The sequence below is a fragment of the Photinus pyralis genome, unplaced genomic scaffold (assembly GCF_008802855.1).
Source record: "Photinus pyralis isolate 1611_PpyrPB1 unplaced genomic scaffold, Ppyr1.3 Ppyr1.4_LG3b, whole genome shotgun sequence".
Taxonomy (NCBI): Eukaryota; Metazoa; Arthropoda; class Insecta; order Coleoptera; family Lampyridae; genus Photinus; species Photinus pyralis.
In genome coordinates, this window is record NW_022170510.1 from 6,674,908 (window position 1) to 6,697,008 (window position 22,101).

At 33.8% G+C, this 22,101-nt stretch overlaps 1 protein-coding gene across 2 annotated transcripts in view; it reads left to right on the forward strand.

The window, feature by feature from the left end:
- LOC116167436 overlaps window positions 1-22,101 on the forward strand; it is a 42,231-nt gene that overhangs the window by 13,382 nt on the left and 6,748 nt on the right. Inside the window, exons 2-5 of one of the 2 annotated variants that reach the window (XM_031482798.1) lie at window positions 13,800-14,008; window positions 14,065-14,200; window positions 14,299-14,432; window positions 15,854-16,052. In XM_031482798.1, coding sequence (XP_031338658.1) covers window positions 13,800-14,008; window positions 14,065-14,200; window positions 14,299-14,432; window positions 15,854-16,052 — 678 coding nt within the window. The remainder of the gene's footprint in view (window positions 1-13,799; window positions 14,009-14,064; window positions 14,201-14,298; window positions 14,433-15,853; window positions 16,053-22,101) is intronic. The other variant, XM_031482799.1, reaches the window with a different exon arrangement.

A 22,101-nucleotide genomic window follows, 5' to 3' on the forward strand; every position in this document is an offset into this window, starting at 1 on the left:
ACACAGTAACGGTTTAAGTAGGTACATTTAAAATTCAATTTTCTGCAAATTTGCAAATAAACCATTTAATTTATTAATCTTAAAGCCCGTGTGAAGTACGACGTATGGAAAACTTTTCCTTCAACTTTGAAACTCATTTAATAATTTAGCTTGATAGATGCGTTCGTTATAATATTGAATTGGTTTTTCACAACTATGCCAGCCAGAGCTTAAATTATATATAGTTTCACCGCTATTTTAAGTAGTTCTCTAATTAGCAAATTGCAATGGCGCAAATGTTTTTGCCTTATTTTATCCATCGCTTTAATTTGCAAAGCTTTTTGAATGTGTGTGAGCATAGCATAGCCCAACATATCACATAGTAGCGGTAAGTTTATATTTGCTTAGAAATTATATTAATCAAAATTAATGTTGTAATTTTTACGTTGTTAATACCATATTTTCGGAGTCCAGCTTTGTCTGTGATTCTGAAGTAACAATATTGAGCAGACAATACATGCAAATCAGTTAAAACACACATTTTTCTGCGATCGACTTTACAAATTCCTCTATCGACGTCAAACGGGACCCGTGGAGGGCCGACATGTGGTCAATACAACGAAGGATACATGAGACGACATAAGACGCGTAATAGGCCATTCCCTCAGCAGCCTATACACCATAACTCTCATCAGCGAAAAACCTGAGAGTGATACCCTAAGGGAAATATTGTACACTGATAAGGACGGCAAAATTCCAACACTCAAGTTCTCTCAAGTTTCTTCATAAGAGAGCCACTTTTATGGTAAATATTGAGATTAAGGAGAAGGAAGAGTTCAGTAAGGGCAAGGGAATTCCAAAAATAGGCTTTAAGAACCAAGTAATGCGTGCCCAAGTATCCAAGCAAGTTCCTGCTATTGAAGGTCGTTTCAGAGAGATGAATGCTTCAAACTCCTGTACCACAATTTGTTCCACATAACATCCTAACAACGAAATTACGAATTGTGTTTGACGGCTCAACAATAAGTTGCTTCAACAACAGGGGCATCCCGGCTTCAGTTTTCATTTCTGATCTACAAAGTACATTAAAAATAAAAAGATCCGTGTATATCCTCAATTTTTATTCGAGTAAAATAATCCCAAAATAAATTGTTGAAAGGCTGCGTTTTTAGTCCGGATTTGAAACGCTTCAGTCTAAACACGTCACAAACCTACAACCAATCACGTAGAAGTAACAGAGTTCCTTTTGCGATTGCTAGTATACCAGCAAAATTTCAAAAAATGATGAATGCGATGTTACAAGGGTTAGAAGGAGTGATAGTGATTTTGGACGATATTCTAATAACAGGAAAAACCCGAAAAGAACACCTTAAGCAATTAAAATGTGTTTTAGAAATATTACAGTAGTCGGGGCTCAAAATAGCTTTAAATAAATGTAGATTTTTCAAGAGCAAATTTCATATTTAGGGTACATAATAAATATAAGGGGTTTACACACCTCCTATGACAAAATAAAAAGTATTCAGGAGGCGCCGGTACCACAAAATCTCAGTTAAAAAGTTTTTTGGGACTCAATAAATATGGGTCTTTCGTTCCAAATTTGGCGTCGGTACCTACCCAATTATTAAAAAAGGGAACTGAATGGATATGGTCGTCAGAGTGTGACGGAGCAAAAATTAAAGAATTGCTTACTTCTGCGCCAATTTTGGTACATTGTAACCCTGACTTACCGACACAGTTAAGTGTTGATGCCAGTGAATATGGTATAGGGGGAGTCATATGTCATGTTGTCGGATAAGGAACAAAAGTATAGTGAAGTAGAAAAAGAAGGATTAGGTATTATATTTTCTATTTGTAAATTTAATCAATATTTATATGGACGTAAGTTACTGTAATAATAACAGACAATAAGGCGCTTACAACTATATTTCACCCAGAAAAATCCATTCCGCAATTTTCGGCAAGTAGGTTAAGATGTTTGGCAATCATTTTATCAAACTACCAGTATGAAATCAAATTTGTAAAATCTGAAAATAATTACGCGGATTGTGTGTCACGCTTACCCGTGAAAAATTTGGGAAATTGGCAAGATGTAGAAGTAAATTTTATAAACTACCTTTAAAAGATGTTGATTTAAGGGAAATTAAAAACTATCTAATGGATAAATGGAATAATGACTGGCAGGCAGTAGAATCAAACAAACTGCGAATCATAAAAACCGATACAAAAAGATGGATTCCAACGAACAACCAACCTCGACACGTAAGAACAAAACTGAATCGACTAAGGATAGGACACACCAAGACGACACACGATCACCTACTCCAAAAACAAAACCCCCCTAACTGCGACTTATGCAATCTACCATTAACTGTACAACATATAATAATAGACTGTGGCAAATACAACAACCAGAGAAGAACCTACATTATCCCGAACATCACAGAGGCACTCGGAAATCAAAAGGAACAAGAATTGAATATCATTAATTTTTTTACATCTATTACACTTACTATTTAACATAATGTAAAGTTATTTTAAAAGCGCTAATAACCTTAGCAGTTGAAGCGCGCAACAATAAATTAAAAAAAAAAAACTATCTTGTTTCGGGTTGGCCAACAAAAGTTCCCGAAAAATATAAAACACTTTATCGTTTTCGAAACGAATTAACTATAGAGTCCGATTACTTATAAAAGAATATTTATACCCCATTTGGTTAGAGGCAAAATATTAAAAGATTAACCAAAATCACATAATGGGCATTGTTAAAATGAAATGCCTATAGCTCGTTCGTATTTGGTGGCCGGAATTGGATAAGGAACTTGAAAAAATTGCTTCGAGCTGCGATACCTGTTCATTACATAAAAAGTCACCCAATAAAGCAGTATTAAAGCCATGGGTTTTTCCGGAAAGAGCGTTTGATTTCTTGGGTCCATTTCTAAATAAATATTTTTTAGTTATAGTTGATGCTCATTCGAAATGGATTAAGGTATTTCCAGTCACTTCAATCACTTCTAAGGCAGCCATTGATTGTTTACGAAGCTCATTTGCAAGATTTGGGCTACCTAGACAGGTGGTTCCTGAAAATGCTACCGCCTATGTATCTCGCGAATTTGAAGTTTTTATCTCTGAATAATATTAAACATATTACGGCACCACCTTATGGGCCTTCATCAAATGGAGAAGCTGAAAATACGGTGAAAAGTATTAACAAGTTAAAAAGTAATCGTAAACGATTTACATAAAGCGCATTTCCACTTGCGTTCATTTCCCATTTGTAAGATGCAACTTCTGTTAAAATCGTAAAACTCCGGCCACAAATATGAAAGATAGCGTTGCACATGAGCAATCCATTTTTGACATGCTATTTCAATTTCAGTTTATAAGAAGAATTTCATTTCAATGCTTTTCTAAATAAGAAAGTTGGAACTGCGCAAACCTAAATTTTGAAACTAATGTTAGATTTTCATTTGTTCCAAGCGCCTAAGTATCAAATTTCACTTAAATGCTTCCATAGATAAAAAAGTTGGCACTACGCATGCGCAAAATTAAATTTTGAAACTGGCATTTGATTTTCCTTTATTCCAAGCGCCTATGTATCACATTTCATTTAAATTCTTCCATAAATAAAAAAGTTGGCACTGTGCATGCGCAAAAACAAATTTTGAAACTGGCATTTGATTTTCCTTTATTCCAAGCGCCTATGTATTTTGAAACTGGCATTTGATTTTCCTTTATTCCAAGCGCCTATGTATCAAATTTCATTTAAATACTTTTATAAGAAAAAAAGTTTGCAATTCGGTTTATAAATGGTCGAGATGCGAAAAGGGCACTGTGAATTTTGAATCGATTCGACTCAACCTTTGGCATTGGGTATTATATGGCTAAGGCTATGCTCATATTGAATTTCATGCAATTCAGTTCATAACTAACGGAGATGTAAAAGCGATCGGACATTTCCAAACAAAATTATCGTTCACACGGACAGATAGAGGGACAGACAGGCAAAGGAACAGACGGACAGACCAACAGACAGACGACAGACAACAATACAAATGTATAAATGATCTCTAGGATGGTTAATAAACGGCAAAAGTGTAAAATTATGGAACATGTAAAAAACGGTTTGTTGGTTTTTTTACAATAATTTTTTTAGCAATAAACGCAGGAAAAATTCCTTCCTTGGTGCAAGCCTCGACACCATAAAGAACCAAATAGCGAAAAAAGTAGAACAGTAGCTCTTAAGATAAAGAACTAGTAGCGTCGCAAAACGAGCGGACGGACGGACGGACGGACAAAGTGGCCACAATAGCGCATATTTTTTATTTTTGTGGAAATGCGCTCAAAAAAGCCTTGGGAAATATGCAACACTTAAATTATTTAAACAAAGTTCTATCTAACTTTTTATTCGATTATGGAAATACACCCCATAGCACTACAGGTGTCGCACTGATGACAAACAAAGAGTTTTATACCTACAAACAAGAATTACAAAAAAATACCATGGTGGAAAAAGGTTTTTGATATTTCAAGTAATTGATAAGGTAATAGCATTGTAATAGTAAAAGATTACAAAAATCTCCAGAAATCTTCATGGATAAAAGGTATTGTTAAAAAGAAAATTGGAAGATCTACCTATTTAATTAGAATTCCGTCTTTAAATAATGTTGTACGATGAAAAAAATAGATTTTTCATCTCCTTGAAAAAGAGGTGATTTTTTTCAGAAATCGTGAGATCTTGGAAACGGTTCAACTTTATGGGCCCAAACAATTATCTTCTGTTTTATCATAAAACAGGATATGTTACCTCCAAATTTCAAACCTCTACGACATTTTTTCGCAAAAATAAGAATAAAAAACGAAAAAAACAGTTTTTCCGGTTTTCTAGGAAAATTGGAGGTTATGTGAAAATAGTGCAGATACAAAAGTTGCTCATTTTTTTAATCTCTATAACTTTTACATTTAACATTTTCGTCTAAAATCAATAGTTTTACCACAATTTGCAAAACACCACTTTCCAGCCCTTTCAACCCCCGTGATTTCACCCGCGGAAAAATTCAGCTGTTTTAATTATTTTTTCCCAAATTCTATTCATTCCACCTGCCTGAAAAACCCGGTTTCGCCCGGTAACTAATTTTTTTCATACAAAAATATTATATAGCCTGGACTATTATATATACAGTGAATTTTTCTTAAATGCGAACATAGGAGTTTGCATGCAATGTAATTTCCCTATGTTCGATTTTTAAAAAAACACATCAATCTATTGAGTAGTTCAAATGAGTAGTAGATACAATTGACAGCTGTCACATTTTTAAAAATACCGTCGTTCAATTTAATTACGAAATCGGTTAGGTTATTGCTTAGAATGTCAAGGAGGACACTTTGAACATTTATTGTAATTGATTTCGGTATTTATTTTCTTATTTTCTTCATTTATGTATTGAATAGATCAAATTAGTAGAATACCAGGTGCACATGACCTACAAATAATTGAAGGTTGGTTCACAATGAATTGTGATGTCGGCGCGTGCCATGTGAAGTCAAGTTATCGTAAGTTTAAGAAAAATTTATCCTAAAGTTGCTATGGCCTCACATGGCTTCTTTAAAAAATCTTACCGAGTGCTTTTCATCATAAAAACTATAGAGTTGCTGTTCATAGTCACACAAGTTGAGCGTTTTGGGAATGTGAACCGCGCACACCTCATAGGTTGATGTGTTTTTTTAAAAATCGAACATAGGGAAATTACATTGCATGCAAACTCCTATGTTCGCATTTAAAAAAAACTCACTGTATGTATGTAGTTAAGAATCTAAGTAAGTAATATTTTATTCAAGCGACGACGCGACGTAAGTTTGGGATGGGGTATCATATTGACCGCAATTGTATTATTCATTAACGTTACAACCAACAGGCTTTGTAATAAAGAGTGGAACCGATATGAAAGCGTATACATACTACAAAGGTAACTGGTTCGTTCGTTTATTTACATTTAAAATACCTTTTTCTACAGCATTAAGTCTTCTACATAAACTTTTTCAAACAAACTTTACCAACAAGACTGTAATTTTAATAGCAGCTAATGAATTTGCTATAAAATCCAAACAGCGCCATGAATATAACATAGGGCTTCTTTCTAACCAAAGAGAATATTACCTCGTACACTTTCTTTAAATTTTCTTTGAAATACTCCTAAGTCAATTATTTTCAATTGAAATTCTATGCAAATGTTAATTAAAGCTTCAATATTATTATACCCTTTCGTATAGAATGTGAAATTTATATATTTGAACGTGCTCGGAATAGGCCAGTATTTACTTTGACTTTTGTTTGATATTAAACGTATCGACTTGTGTAATTTCAATATAAGATGCTGATAAACTTCAAAGATCGCAATAATCCGAGTTTGTATGGGAGGCATTAAATTATCGGACCTTCCTATTAATTTTACTTGGGGCCCTTTTAGTAGGAAAGTTGGCGACACGAAAGAAAAGGGTTCGCATAGACCTTTGAAAATGTGTCAAAATTATAAATACTACCTTTTCAAATGTTAGCACGACCGGGATGAGTGCGTTTCTTTCCATTCAGCCTTTTATTAGACATTTTTGATAATATAAATCAAGCTTAACATTACGTTTTTGGAAGAACGTTGCTAAGTACGGTCAAATTGGCACAAATCGATCCGTAATAAATTATTAATGCAAAATAAAGGTTTGCGTTCAGACTAATCAATCTGATCAAGTACAGGCATTTAGTTTACTTTTCAAATGAATAACAACCAACTCTTACAGTCTCTTGAGTTTAATTACAATCACGAAAAGGAAATCTTGTTCCACTTGAAACGTTTGCAGCCGCAAATTCGTTAAATAAGTATTAAAATACCGACAATTAATATACGTGTTTCTTACTTTAAGCAAGGAACAACAAAACTAACAGCAAAGCTTTTACGTGCAAGCACCATAACTAGAACGCGAGCGATACTATAAAGGATAACCTTTTTCATTCCGTCATTAAACGTCAACGACAATAAAACATTTTCGTTTCGCCGGAGATTAGCGATTTTTTTATTCTCAAGATCAGAATCTGGAACATTCGGTGGGATTGCTAACATTTTATTTTTTTGGATATCGTTTTATCGCTTGTCACATCCGACATCTAAGTAGTGTGCCCAAAGAAAACATCTTGTCAACCCCTACTGAACATTATGTATATACCAGAAACTGAACCATTAAGTGCGATCTGTAAAAAAAAGGTTAAACAATATGAATCCCTATAATAGGTTGTTTAGATAAACGGGAGATCTCTTACAACTGCGTTTATTGTGATAACAATCAAATACATTGTCGATAGTAGGAAGGGTCACATCTTACCAAGTTTTATGTTCGTCCATAAATAGTCAGTAACGCATAAAAAAGACTTTCCATGCAATATAATCTTTAACAAAAAATTGTAGAGACTTTTTTGTTATTTCTGATATTGATGTAAGAAATCCTTTTATTGTTGACGTTTGGGGTCATCCTGTAACATAAATTCCACTTCAACGTATTAAATTATTTCCAAGCAGAGAAATCTCCCGTATGGAAACCCCGATGAATATTTTTCTTTGTCCTAAATAAGATTTAAATAAACATCCGCCAGGAATCGATTCTTAAACAAACACACCACATTTAGTTTATTTTTGTTGATAGAGCTTAAAGAGGAAAAAGCTACACGATTGTTAGCAGTAATGGAATTCTCTTTTACGTCGTAAACGTATGTACTTCCTTGAGATATTATTTTGGAAAGCGTGGAATCGTTTCGAAGTACAAGTGTAATTATTTTTTTTAAATCGGTAGCACAATAATTATTTACTTTTGCTACCGCGAACTGATAGATACCCTTTGAAAAATCGACTATTTTGTATTTCAAACATTTACAGAACTTGATATGATAGTGATATACACAAAAAAGTCAGGAAAATGACAAATTACTGGCGAGGAAATATTGAAGTACGAGGCCCCTTAGGGGCGAGTACTTTAATTTCCAAATCAAGTAACGTCATTCATAATGAGCTTCTGTCGGTCTGCCCGGTTGTCTGTCTGTCTCTTTCGAAAACGATTACGATGAAATTTGTAGATCGCGGTTCGTAAATTGGTAATGTAGGGCAAATAATACGGAAGACTCATTTGGCATCTCCGTTAGTTACACAAACCGAGTTGCATGAAATTCAAAATGAGCATAGCTTTAGCCATATAATACGCAATGCCAAGCTACAGCCATTCCCAGGAGATCGTTTGCCATATTTCTTTAATTATTAAGTAAAATAGAAAATAATAATTAATTTCTTTCGCATTTTATTTTAAACCCGTACACACCTTGAAAAATATTTGTCTGGTCGTAATAGGGGTTTCTATTCAGTTTTGTCTCAGAATTAAGCCCAATTTTTGTAACCTCCTGTATAAACAAATACCCTTCTCTTAACCATGTAATCCTACCTTCTTTTTTATCATTTTCAATACATTAACCACAAATTTTTGATTATTTGTTTGCCGCCGAAATCCAATTTGCGTATTTTCTTTCTCGAGACCGCAGAAATTTCCACTTTATTTATATTTGTACCTTTTGGGTGGACGCACTGCATTCAAGTCGAAGTTCCTACTGGATCGAATATTTCAGACTAAAGTGGGCATTTGTTAATTCTATACCAAAATACCATAAAATATTTGCTTTAAAATGATTTTTTAAAAATATGTATGCATTTACCCATTCCTTTAAAATCTTCAAGTTCGTATATTGGGCTCATTAGTTCAAAAACCCCAAAAATATAAAAATGTATATATGTTGTTAAACGCAAGAAAAACATGCAATTTTATAGAAATCCTTGATTATTCGTTGATAAATCTAACACCAAGTCCTATGCCAGTATAGCAGCGAGGGCCCTAGGGAAAATAAACTATTTCAACTAAACAAATGTGTTAATCATTAATAGACTTGGGAAAAAAGTATCGAGGTTAAAGAAAAAAAATGAGTAAAAGGATAAACCCAACTAAGAAAGATTAAAAAGACTAACAGTGTAACTTGAAGATTAAACTTCGTTAACAGTGTATGTATTAAAATTATTAAAAGCTGGTTGATCTAACAGAGAAGGGCTAAGTGAATTATAACAGAGAGTGAAGGAGAAAAAAAATTCTTCGGCGGTAAATAGAAAGGCTTTAATAAATAGGTGTTAACTACGTTTGTGTATTCTTTTAAAATATTTTTGACCATTAGCTTTTATTATTCCAAATGGAATTAGTTTCGCTCTTTTAGAGTGGCAGTCAAAATGTTTGCTTTCATTATTTCAAAATAATAATAATAACTAAGTTTAAATAACTTTATGGAGTAATCGCTATTCTACAAAATGGAAAGTAAAAAGAATTTTTGAGTCAAAGAGAAACCTAGAAGAGGACTACATAAACTCTCCAAAACATATTGGAGTGTAAATTATGGTTACAAAGTATTGACAATTAATGAAATATCAATGAAAGTGAACTAAATTCTTTCCTGTTTTAAAATATTTTTAGCTAGCTGGAAGTAAAAGTACAAAAAGGTAAGTTCCAAACGAACCTCAGCAACATAAGAAAATGACATCTGTCATTCTTATTTCAAATGGGACGATATAAAATGACGTTGAGAACATATGACAATCCGTTTTTAGATCGAAAAAATCGGTCGCATGAGTGAAAACATTTTCGGAAACTGGCCGCCATCTTGAATTCTGAACTTCCTGTTCAGATTTCGAGGTGCTAACATCGATATTCGTATTCAGTAGGTCCAAATTAGTAAAAAACGCCTATTTGACCAAATGTGTCTGAAATGCCCCTAGAACTTAATAAAACACCTGTTTTTTTATAAAAGTTAACCAGTCTAATAGTTGGATTACCCTGAACTTGTTGGGAAAAATTTATTACTGCATTAAAGTAAAGATTTAAACGAACATCTTAAGGCTGTTCCAACCCCTATTTACGGATTATTTGCGATTTATAATCCTCACCTGCACAAGGAAAAATGTACAAATTTATGAATTGCAATATTAAATATTTTCAGGACGCATACACCTCGGTAAAAACGAATTAAGATCGAACCCTTGGGCATTCCGTTGTTAAACAACCGACTCTCATTAGCACTAAATGGCGCAGAGTTTATTTTCGAGTTACACAAACACAAATCCTCAATAGAGAGCTCCATAATTCTTCCCTTATTTTCTCTACAAGACTTTGACGTAAATGGACAAAATTATGCGCAGTAATATATTTTCCCTAATCTGTGTCGCAAAATGATATATGTTGATTACTGCGGGAGAGAGTGAATAAATAAAATGAGAAATTTTCGTAGTGAAATCTTTTTTTTTTTTAATAAGTCAACAACGAATTTTTTAAGAAATCGATAATTGAAATTCCGGAGTCGGTTCTCAAAGGAATATTATATAAGAAACTAAGTGCATTCCTTTGTTTCGCGTTTCTTCCAAAGAGAATAGCCAATCAGCGTTGAATTGTTACATTTCAATGCAATTTGTACCTTCATAAAAACGATGAAAAAGGGAGAAATGAGATTTTGTTTGAACTTAACTTTATTGAAACTTTCGTTAGTTTAAAATAGCTGAATGTATCCGGTGCGCAATGTATGTATTTCTTTCAAATTTCTCTGTATTTACAAAGTTGATTATATATTTGAATGAACTATGTACACGGGATATGTAAAGCTTGTAGATATTTTAAAAATTGTACTTTAGCGGATGGAATCAATTACATTAGCATACTTCAGTAGGATTACTCCTGCATCAACGGATTCGTAATTTAAAAATTGCATAGATAATTAAAAATCCGATCTTTCCGAATTTCCCATTTCACTGCGAATTATATTTACGTATACAAGGTATAATAACTATTTCGTAATGGAAATCTATTGAATAAGATTCTATTACATCTGTAACGAGCATTAATTTTTGTCAGGCAGAGCTTTAACTTCCTAAGGTCGCCCAAGTAAATTATACTTAATGTAACGTAAATTTAATTACCTTCGCGATTTTATTTATAACTAATAATAAATTTATAACCATCTTAAGATGGATTAATTTATAACAGTAATTATTATTTACCACTTAACAATTTATAATAGTCTAAGATACGGAATTTGATCAAGATTATATATTAGATAACAGGTACATTGATAAATCGCAAATGGGTTGCCTAGGTAAATCACGGGTTTATACGGTTAAATCATATTAACTTTTTTTGATTAACTTTCCCCAATTGTTATTTATGAAAATTTTGCATTAATCAAGAAAACACCACAAGAGGAAGAAAAATATAAGTTGCCTACTTTTTCTTTAGTACAACTACGAAGTTGTCAGGTATGTACAAACAGGCGTTATCAATATACCCTCATCAGTTATTTAATTGAATTTGTTATGAATTGGAAGGATATTTTATCTCTGTCCAATAGACTAGGTTGCCTTTTGAAAAATGTGACACACTCCTGGTTGTGTAGATTTTTAATCGTTAGTGGTAGTGTGCTCTCATGCAATCTATTGCATTTTTACATCAGAAGTGGGATGTACTCAAGTAATAGCCACTGGGACAATAAAATAGAAAATGTCTAAAGGACCTCGTTCGCGCCCCGACAGTACCAAGTTCAAAAAGAGTGTCTGTGAGGTGGAGTGCGATGAATCTCCTTTCAGGAGACAACAGACGAACAATGAGTTTCAGAAAAATTTTGATTCAAATTGCAAGTGCAACAACAGTTAGCCGCAATCGTATGGGAACAATTTTCGTTTCTATTGCTCGTGTGAGTAGGATAAATCATTTCTAAAATAGTTTTTTTAAATAATTAAATTCTGTAGTGTAAATATGTGAAATTTAATGTGATTCGTAATTTAACTCCTGTAGGAATCTGGAATTAATTCGAATTTCTTCCAGGGGAGGGCGGTAGTTTCGGAGATGTCATGTTTGTGGACATTCTCACCAGTACCAGTACAATTACTATCACCATTTCATTCCCACTTCCTTCCAAACGCTATATAAACAGAAACCGAACCAGAAAGGAGGTAGAACCTTTGCCTTGATCCCAAGTACCACATTCCCGTTCCCTTGTCAGAGTAGCGATTGTAGATCGCGCTATGGCAATAATTTAACTGTCCCTCCATCAAAGTAGAGGTGTCGGTTGACCTCTTCCAAATAGCAATGCAAACTTCCGTTATTATTCCTCGTACAGTGCTGAAACACAGTCGATGGCCGAAACCGATAAGGTACTCCTGAAGGAGTTTCCTGTACCTAAGAACCTAAAACACAGAGTTCTTTATTGCCGCAAGTCAAACTAATGAAAAATGGGAACGACTCCGTTGCTATTTTACCTATGCGCCAAAAGAGAGGCCAGGCTGCCAAAAAAGTTACACCATGGAAATGGGAATAACTAATGGCCTTTATTCTTCCTCATTGGAAGGTTGAAAGTGGACAATATTTTGGCCATGATCTTTTTCTCTTACGAGTTACAATTGCAACACCAGGTGCAATGATTATTTTTGGTGGAATTTCCATAACAAACGTGTTGTATACAGTTTAATTGTCAACATTTCAATACTCCTTCCTAGATAGAAAGACTACGTACGAACCTGTCACTGAAATAATGAAAATCTATATTGCAATGTGTTTTCTAGAGATACAAGATGCGCGTTTTATGATACCTTTGCATCCGATGGATGTACGGATGTAGGTACCGTAACTTGCATCTATTCGTAAATATGGGCCGTAATGTAATATATGTGACGAAATTAAACTCAACAGCAGCTTAGATCAATACATTCACAAACCGTGTTCCATTAAAAGCTAATCACTTCAAAAAGGCACTAATTCGACGGTGTGGGTAAGGAACATATATTAAAATTTGTAATTACGCCACGTCACATTTGTGGAAATCTGTATACCAAAAATTAATTTTAGTCTTCCATTAAACTTTATGAATTCAGCTGTCAGAGCACATACACAATCTAGAAGCAATAACCACAATGAGAAGCTTAAAAGGCAAATTTAAAACAAAGACCTTCTCGCTTACAAAATCCTTCGCGGTATATTAATTACTTTAATATGAAGAAAAATGAATGCAACGTATTTAAATTACTAAAGGTTGGCCTCATACAAGTTTTTTATCTTCTAAAAGAATTGTACTTAAATTTTTGGAACCGTTGTAGCAATACTCCGAATATTAATTTCCTAGGAGACATCTAATGCCTTCGAAATATTATTTTCTTCTTATATTGCACGCTTCAAAAAGGTATGAGGGAACAAAATTAAATTACGCAAACACCCAAGCATTCGAATACAGGACGGTGGGATTATTTTTGAAATGTAATATTTTTTGTTTGGTACGGTATTACTAATCCAAGGAAAATGTGAACAAAATGCCGCATTGAAATACAAACCGCTTTTAAGAATAGTAGTAAGATTTTCTCATTGCGTGGAAAGTGAAAATATGTTTCCTTCTCAAATTTCTAAGTATAAATTGTAGGATGCGATAATAATGCAAGCGGCGTAGAAGGGTCTAACTACGCCCTCTACAACTCATTGTGCTCTTTATAATGAATTTAAATGAGGTAAAAAGTACGTAATGTCTATAGTACATAAAACAGTGGTATATATTATAAGGACGAATTTATTTAATGAGTAGGTAATTGTTGCATTTGAGAAGCCTTAGCTAAAAATTGCAATTTTTATCCAAATCCAGTTGCATACTTGAGGAGAAAAAGATCTTAATTTAAATAGTGACACAACCTTTTTATTAAAACTAACTCTGACTTCTTTTCCAGGCGTGTGGTGTATCAAAAACGTAATGATAGAAATCGATCCTCCGGTGGTTGAGCGAGGTGCAAGTGCAACCCTTCGTTGCAATTACGATTTGGAGGGGGAACCTTTGTACACAGTAAAATGGTATCGAGGCCAACGGGAATTTTATCGATACACGTTAAACGAAGTACCGCCGACAAAAGTATTTCTTTTCGAAGGATTAAAAGTAAACGTTAGAATGATTAACGATTATACTAGCTTTTTTATATGAACGAAGTAAATTTGCAGCTCGAAATGTCGGATGAGCACCAGGTGGTTCTACAGAATGTCGAATTCAATTTATCCGGCAACTTCACTTGCGAAGTATCTGCAGATGGACCGAGTTTCCCGACCGATATGGTGTCGAGGAATATGTCCGTTGTAGGTATGATAAATGATTATAAATCTTTAGTCCTATTAGCTTAAAATATGGATTTCCGTTTTAAATTTCAATTACAAGTCCGCCTCTTCTGTTCTTTACAGTAATACCGAAACATCCCCCGACGATAACGACGGATAAAAGCGAATATACAGTAGGCGATGTGGTTAGAGCAAACTGCACTTCGTCACCTTCAAAACCAGGAGCGACGTTAACTTTTAGCCTTAATAATATGGTGGTAAGATTCCCATCCCTTAATCCAGTTGCAGATTACAAACTAATTGAATTATGTTATGTGTTCAGAGTCCTTAACAAAATGAGGATCCATTCCATTTCGCAATTCTAGACAGCGTAGTATATTTGAATCCTTTTAGTTGTATTTGCAGATCCAGTGCAACTCCGACATTTCTTGTTTAATTTGAGTTCGTGTTGCATAAAACAAATCGTACATTAAGTTGCCCCTTCACACTCAAAAACGAAAAAATTCTTAACATATTGTACTCGTTTTGTTCTGGTTTTTGCGCTACATCTCACGTTTTGTACATCATTATTTATCAACGGAAATAAAATCTTCAATTTGGTGCTACAACATAAGACACACGTTATATGAGCGAATAAATTTTGGCATGTTGCATTTTGCACATTTTGTGCCGTACTCAGATTTTTATAATGGCCGTGAAAATACAAGGTGTCCGATCATGATCAAAATCTGAACTGTGTGCAGAATAGGGGGTGTCATTTGCTTGCTTCGATGGCTAAAAATCTATTTGTGTTTCACTATGGATGCGAAAAGTTTTCGTGCTAATTGAACTTGAGATGAAGATGCCTTGTGAGTTGGGTAAAAGATGTTTGAAAAGAAACATGAGGATTCTTCCCTTTTGGTATAAAAAGAAGTCTTTGCCCAAGAGGAAGAGTGCTGTTAAAACTTAGTGATGATTAAGAATCTTTCTAATCAACCCCATGCAAACGTATAGCGTGTAATTTAAGATTAAAATCCAAGCATTAATGGCGCATTACCACTAAATATATAATTAAGGAAAATAAGTGAAAGTTTCAAAGTAAGATTCAACACATTAAAAAAAGAGTTTATTTTGTAACATATGTTAAATTGACATTTTAATAGGTTTTTTTATAACATGCTGTTTAATTTTTCGTACCTATAATATTGTTGATCCTATTACCATGGTTACTACCTACGCCAATCTTGAGAGCATTTTTCTCTCACGATAAAATATTAATAAAAGACGAATCCGGATAAAATATGCTTCAGTGTTATAAAAAATCTTGAAGATAACACGGTGTTTTATAATTTAAAGGACTCTACCCGTTAACACCTCGCTCCCTTCGGTCGCTCGGATTTAAATATGCATCGTCTCGTCCTTTAAAGTAGCTATAAAACACTGTTATCTTAATAGCTATGAATGCCCATGGTATCCATGCTTATCTTGGGCACAGTGTATATCTCCGTTAATATTAATGACACACAAATATGGTAATAATTGAAAGTCTTTATTACTACCATTAAGTTGTAATTACATCGTCTTTCGTTAATATTGATGCACAAAACGTGGGGTTGGTGCACAAACCAGCAAAAAGCGACGATGGGTGTACCCATACATTTCTTCGTCTGACCACTAATGATTCGCTTCAATGTTACAGGTACCCACACACAGTGAACGTAAAATTCCGGTAGCACGAGGCCTATGGGTCACTTGGGCTTCCACTGAATTCAAGCTCTTTCATTCCAATTTCCTCGATGGTTCATTATATCTGCACTGCCTAGCACAGGTTACAGATCTGTATCAACACGACACCCCATTTCTCCTGGACAATCTCAAAGATCCAGTTCCAGCTAGAGGTAAGATACCAGACTCGTATAATATCGTTGATTAAAAGAGGTATGGCAGGGTAAAGGAAATGCAAACAAATAACACAATTAGAGTCCAAACATCACTAAAACACTAAAAATCCCAATAAGTCGAAAAAAAGTTGAATAATTGAAATACTCAAAGAGTAGAGAAATATGAGCAACAGTTACAGTAAGCCAGAAATTTTATATTGCGATGTCGATTAGGAGATCCATTTTAACAAGTAGAGTAACTTTCTAACCGCACCAGCACGAAACGTATATATTACAGTAAACGTAAAAGAAATTGGGCGCGAATTCCCATTCAAGAAATTCAAGAATTAAAAAAAATTAGAGCAACTCAAACCCACAAAAAACACGCCAAGGTACCACAATAAATACTCAATTAAACTTATGTGTAACTCATGAGTTTTATTAAAATTTTATTGTGGTTTCTTGGTGTTTTCGTTTCAGTTCTTGTTACTTCAACGTCCACAAGAGTCCCAGTATATTTTAGCAATAACGTAGTGAGGTAATCATTAGCGGAAAATAGGGACTTGTTTGGATAAGTTTTTGGGGGAAAACGATCTACAGGATGCGTTTTTTTCGCTCCTGCATTATGGGGTTTCTTGCTTAATTAGGATATACAACATTGGTTCAAGTATTGCAAAGTTGCTAAATTTACATTCATATTTTAAAATGAAAACACTGTTGTGGCACATCAAAACTAACAAAAATGAACAGCTGTACTTATTAATTTAAATCATAACACATTTGGCTGCATTTGAATACCAATGGAATGAAAATGTAAATCCCGCTTTTATTGCTTTAATTTGATGTAAGAAACTATAACTGCGACGAACAGCATTTTTCCGTGTTAAATATTGGCGCACATTTAATTCAATTTTCCCAGGGTTTCTAGTCTATAACTTTTGATTGAGAAGTCTGATCGAAAAAGTACGAATTGTTTTGGATTCTACGCACCAAAGTTAATAAGAAAAAGTGTTTTCCCGAGAAATTTTGGTGCAGTCGATTTTTGGTAAAAAAGGAAGGTTATACACTGCCTTTTTTTGAGCCCGAAAAAAAAATTGTCTCAGATCGACCCGGAAAAAAATTTTCTTATAGAATGTGGCCTGTAGAATCCATAATTTCAAACAGTTCCAAGATTGGGCTACTAGTTCAAAAGTTACAGCCCTTTAAATTTTCTTTCGAAATTGGTTTCTAGTCTATAACTTTTGATTGAGAAGTCTGATCGAAAAAGTACGAATTGTTTTGGATTCTACGCACCAAAATTAATAACAAAAAGTGTTTTCCCGAGAAATTTTGGTGTAGTCGATTTTTGGTAAAAAAGGAAGGTTATACACTGCCTTTTTTTGAGCCCCGAAAAAAAAATTGTCTCAGATCGACCGGGGAAAAAAGTTTTCTTATAGAATGTGCCCTGTAGAATCCATAATTTCAAACAGTTCGAAGATTGGGCTACTAGTTCAAAAGTTACAGCCCTTTGAATTTTCTTTCGAAATTGGTTTCTTGCCTGAATTTTCCCTTATTTGCCCTTTTCGACTCTGGTTAGGATTTATGCCGATTTTACTTAGGAGCGGTTGTTTGACGAGTGTGTAGCGAATGTTCTCATGTAAAGAATTACATATTCTGAAAACAGAGCTTTATGTAAATAAGATACTATTTATACATAATTACATGTGCGCTATTTAGCTTGCCAAAGAGAACTGAAACTCCCTAGTCAGACAGTCAATTGCGCTTGTTGATTAACTCGTAATAATATCTACACGAATCTAGATAAATAAACATGATCGCAATAGTATTCCCCATTGCTACAGCTTTGAAATAAGATCTACCTATATCTCAGAATGATGTGATTTTTATAATCGTATTTCTGCTTAACATCTGCAGAAATAAATATATGAAGGATTCATGAAGCAACAGAAACAATTTAAAGTTTCTCTAAGTTCTCAGATCGGTGTTCGATTAAATTGAATACTGGATATATAAAAGTAGATAAAGTTTCTATCAACATTTCGTTTTGGCGGTTAGAAGTTGGTCGAAAAGCGTAATGCATCAAAACTTATTGTACATTTCGGAAGATACCAATAATATAAAAAGTTTCCCGCTATGTTTCACATAGTCACAGATTGTGTTTATGTTAGTAAATATTATGATGTTGTAAGTGTACATTTTTCTATAACCATTGAACTATGGGAAACTTACTTTAATATATCCGTAAAGGATGAATGATAAGAAATGTTGTATTCGGGCATTTCATTTCTAGTGCAGTAGACGTTAAATTAAATGTTTGTATCTCACCAATGCTTTCTTTTTTTCCTTATCCTCAACCATTTTATTTAAGTGGATGTTGTCCATTTAATGAATTCTCCAAATGGAGGCGAAAGGTAATCGTTGTGAGAAAATTACTCAGACTTTCCCCATAGATTCTTTAATAATGTTTCGACATCTTCATGTCATCTTCAGGCAACTAAAATACTAGATTACAATCAAGCAATAAAAATATTACAAAATACTTACAAGTACAAGTTATAACAAAGTGGTTAAATCGTGAAATTTTTACTAGGACAATGAAATTTAATGTTTCGGCGGAAATTCATCGGAAATTAATAACGTGTAGTTGCACCGTTCTACGTTATTGATTTATTATTTTTGATTACTAAAATATAAGCCCTTACAAAAATTTTGCTACCTAGTGCAGCTCTGTACGATTAAAAAAAATATATTTTTAATCCCCTTGAAAAAGAGCGTTTTTTTTTCAAATCGTGAAATCTTAAATCGGCTCAACTTTACGAGCCTCCTTTTTTATCATAAGACATGCTATATGTTTCCTCCAAAGTTCAAGCCCCCACGACCTTTTTCGCAAAAATAAGAATAGAAAACGAAAAAAGCATTTTATCTCGTTTTTCTCGGAAATTTGAGGTTATGTGAAAATCACTAGTGCAGATACAAAAGTTATTTATTTTTTTACCCGCTATAACTTTTAAATTGAACATTTTATCTAATTTATCTAAAAAACTGTCGGTTTACTTTTTCCATAAATCGTTTTGAGTCTTAAGTAAAAAAAAAACAGTTTAGCACAATAATCGGTGCAAATCATCTAATTCTTAAACAATCGGTACCTATTCAGTTGCTATAAATAAAAAAAATAGTCCGAGCATTTTGTAGATAAAGGTCTAAATTTATAAAATAGTTTTATAAAACGGGCGCTCTTATGGAGGGTGGGTGGTTAAATTTTACGTCAAGAACAAAGTTTTAATTGATGAAAAAAAATATTTTTCTGTGCGAAAAAATTTTGGAGCAATTAGTCACTTGAATAGTAAATCGTAGTTAATACGTCTTCAATAATTACTTTGTATTTTACGTTTATTATCTGAGTAATTAGTTTTGCGAGGGACTAACCTGGGTCAGCTTTAAATTGCTTTTCATCTGTACGATTCCAGTCGCGCACTTCGCAAACACACCGTTCGGTCTCGAATAAATGACTGATTTGAAAATATATCGAAATACCTGAGGGTCATATGCTGCTAGTTTGTTGCGTCATGCTTTAAAATTGATAACATACCAATTTAATGTATCATTCACCTCTATAACTTTCAAAATAAGTAGACCATGATTGATTCTTACGGGGTGCGTAAGTATATTTCTTAGAGAATCAATTTTTTAGACTTCTGTAGAAATGGACAAGTAAACTACGTATTAATGCAGCTCGCTTAATGTTACGCAACAAACACATTATATTCCTGTTTATATCCCTCCGAGTGTGATAAATAAGTGCCATATTTTATTTCCAGATTTTTATAGATCATTTCACGCACTAGAAATTTATGATTAAAGGCGCCCCAATATTTGCAAACATTATTCGTCGGCATTCCTTAGAATGTCTTACCCTGGCGAGTGGCAGGTCCAGCGGCAATTTTCCTTTCTGTACGCTCTAGTTTGATTTTGCAGTTATGGTATACAGATAAGGGTAGTTTTTTCAATTACTGCTGTTTACGTATCCGGAATAATAAAAAAAATACCTTGCAAAGGTTATAAACAAATATCGACGGAATACATTATATTGTTATGTTTGTTACAATGTGATTTAAAAGGGTCCTATGGTGTAGACATACAAGGCTTTTATTTCAAAGAGAACTATCAATTGTAATTTGCAAAAACACACCCATCTAGGCAAAAGTTTAATGGAAGGTTTCCCTTAGTTTTAGCATTTATCTCCGCATCCTCAGCTACCATCATTTAAAAATTATAATATGAACCACCCAATGCGAATGTCGCCTCAATTTAAGATCCATAGCAATAGCATTCTCTATACACAAATGCCTACACAAATTTGAATGAACTAGTTTTGAATTAATTAAAAAAAATCGAGAGAAATACAACATAAATGAATTTCACATACAGTACGTGCTCAAACATTGATTTTCTGCTGAAATTGGATGCGATCTTCTCAAAACTAGTGTGGATTTTTGTTATCCCAGTACAGATAATTGTGTTTGTTTACAAATCCGTTCAATGAAACCAAGTTTAAGGGTTGTTTATTACGTAATTTGTAATAGTATCCATAAATTAAGGTTAGGTTAAAGCGTAAAAGTGCTTTATAAATTAGCCGTAATTCAATTTCATAAATGAAAAATTTATGTAAAAAGAGAGACGCATTCTTAAACACTTCTGATTTTCATCAATATACAGTTATTTGACATTTTGGTGTTATTATTTTGCTGGACAGTAAAAAAAAAGATCCATTTGTATCAATAGATTAAACAAAAGATTTGTTACGTAAGCAAGGGGAGTCAGAGAGAGGCAAAGTTTATTAGAGAACCATAAGGGATACACTGAAAAAAAACCGGTCAGGGGTACCCATTTTTATGGTAAAATAGGCGCCAACTTGTAAAATCTTAACAGCTACCACTACAGAATGGTAATAAGTTATTGGTACCAATGGTCATTACAGCGAAGTGATAATTACCGCTACTGATCTCATTGAATTTTACTACTACGTGTTGTTATGATAACCGCTTTCTTAAAACTTATATTTACCACTACACACCGGTAAATCGTACGCTAGTATATTACTTCGGCAACTTTAGGAAATATACTTTAAAAAAGAATATAATAACGGGCGATCAAAAATGAGTTGCTGTCGAGTCGCCTTTGGAAGTTCAAGTTAAATACGATTTTCCATGTAAACAAAAATTTCAAAGGCGACTCGACAGCAACTCATTTTTGATCGCATAGTAGTAAAGGCAACTCTTCTACAGCGATATTTATTTAGAAGTAGACATAGGGATTTATGTATATACCTTTTTTTTTTTTAAAGAAACAAATTGTTTAATGAAAATAATAGAACAAGAACAAATTACATATAAGAACGAGGTTTTAAAACATAATAAATTTCATGAAAAGAATTACTAAAAAAAGGTAAAGTTCCTAAAACACATTCGGCGTTGCCTTTTTGAATTTCTATACCTATCCGTTGGTAAATAAACTGGGTTGAGCGGGACTCTCCTGTTTTTTGCCTGAGTCTTTTACCAATTGCCGCTGTCATCATTTTGGCTTCATTTCCCCACGGACCCATGGTTTCTACAGCGAATCCGTTAAAAATAAATGTAGGTTCTAAAGCAGCGTAAGTATTTTTCTTTCTGCGTTCAGCTAAAGCGGCTGCAGAACCTGCTTTCTTCACCGAGGAGAAGAGATATGAAGGACATAAGGTATCAACACAAGTAAAGTCCCATGCCAGACATCTTCCTTCCATCCAAGGTGTTAAAGTTCTCCCATCGGGTCGTTTTTTATCAATTCCAAAAAGATGAGGAGGTTCTAAGATGACTGAATAACCAGCCTCATGGAATGCTCTTTTCTGACATTCTAAGATGTTTCGATGGCGACTGTACTTTCCTGTGTTCTTCTGACAAGATAAACCATGATGCCCAAACTTATCCACATTGGCACCACATTTACAAATATGAGGAGTACAAACTGTAGCACCTAAGCGTAAAGCAACACTTATCTGCAAAACAGAATCTTCAAGATGTGTGGAGATTTG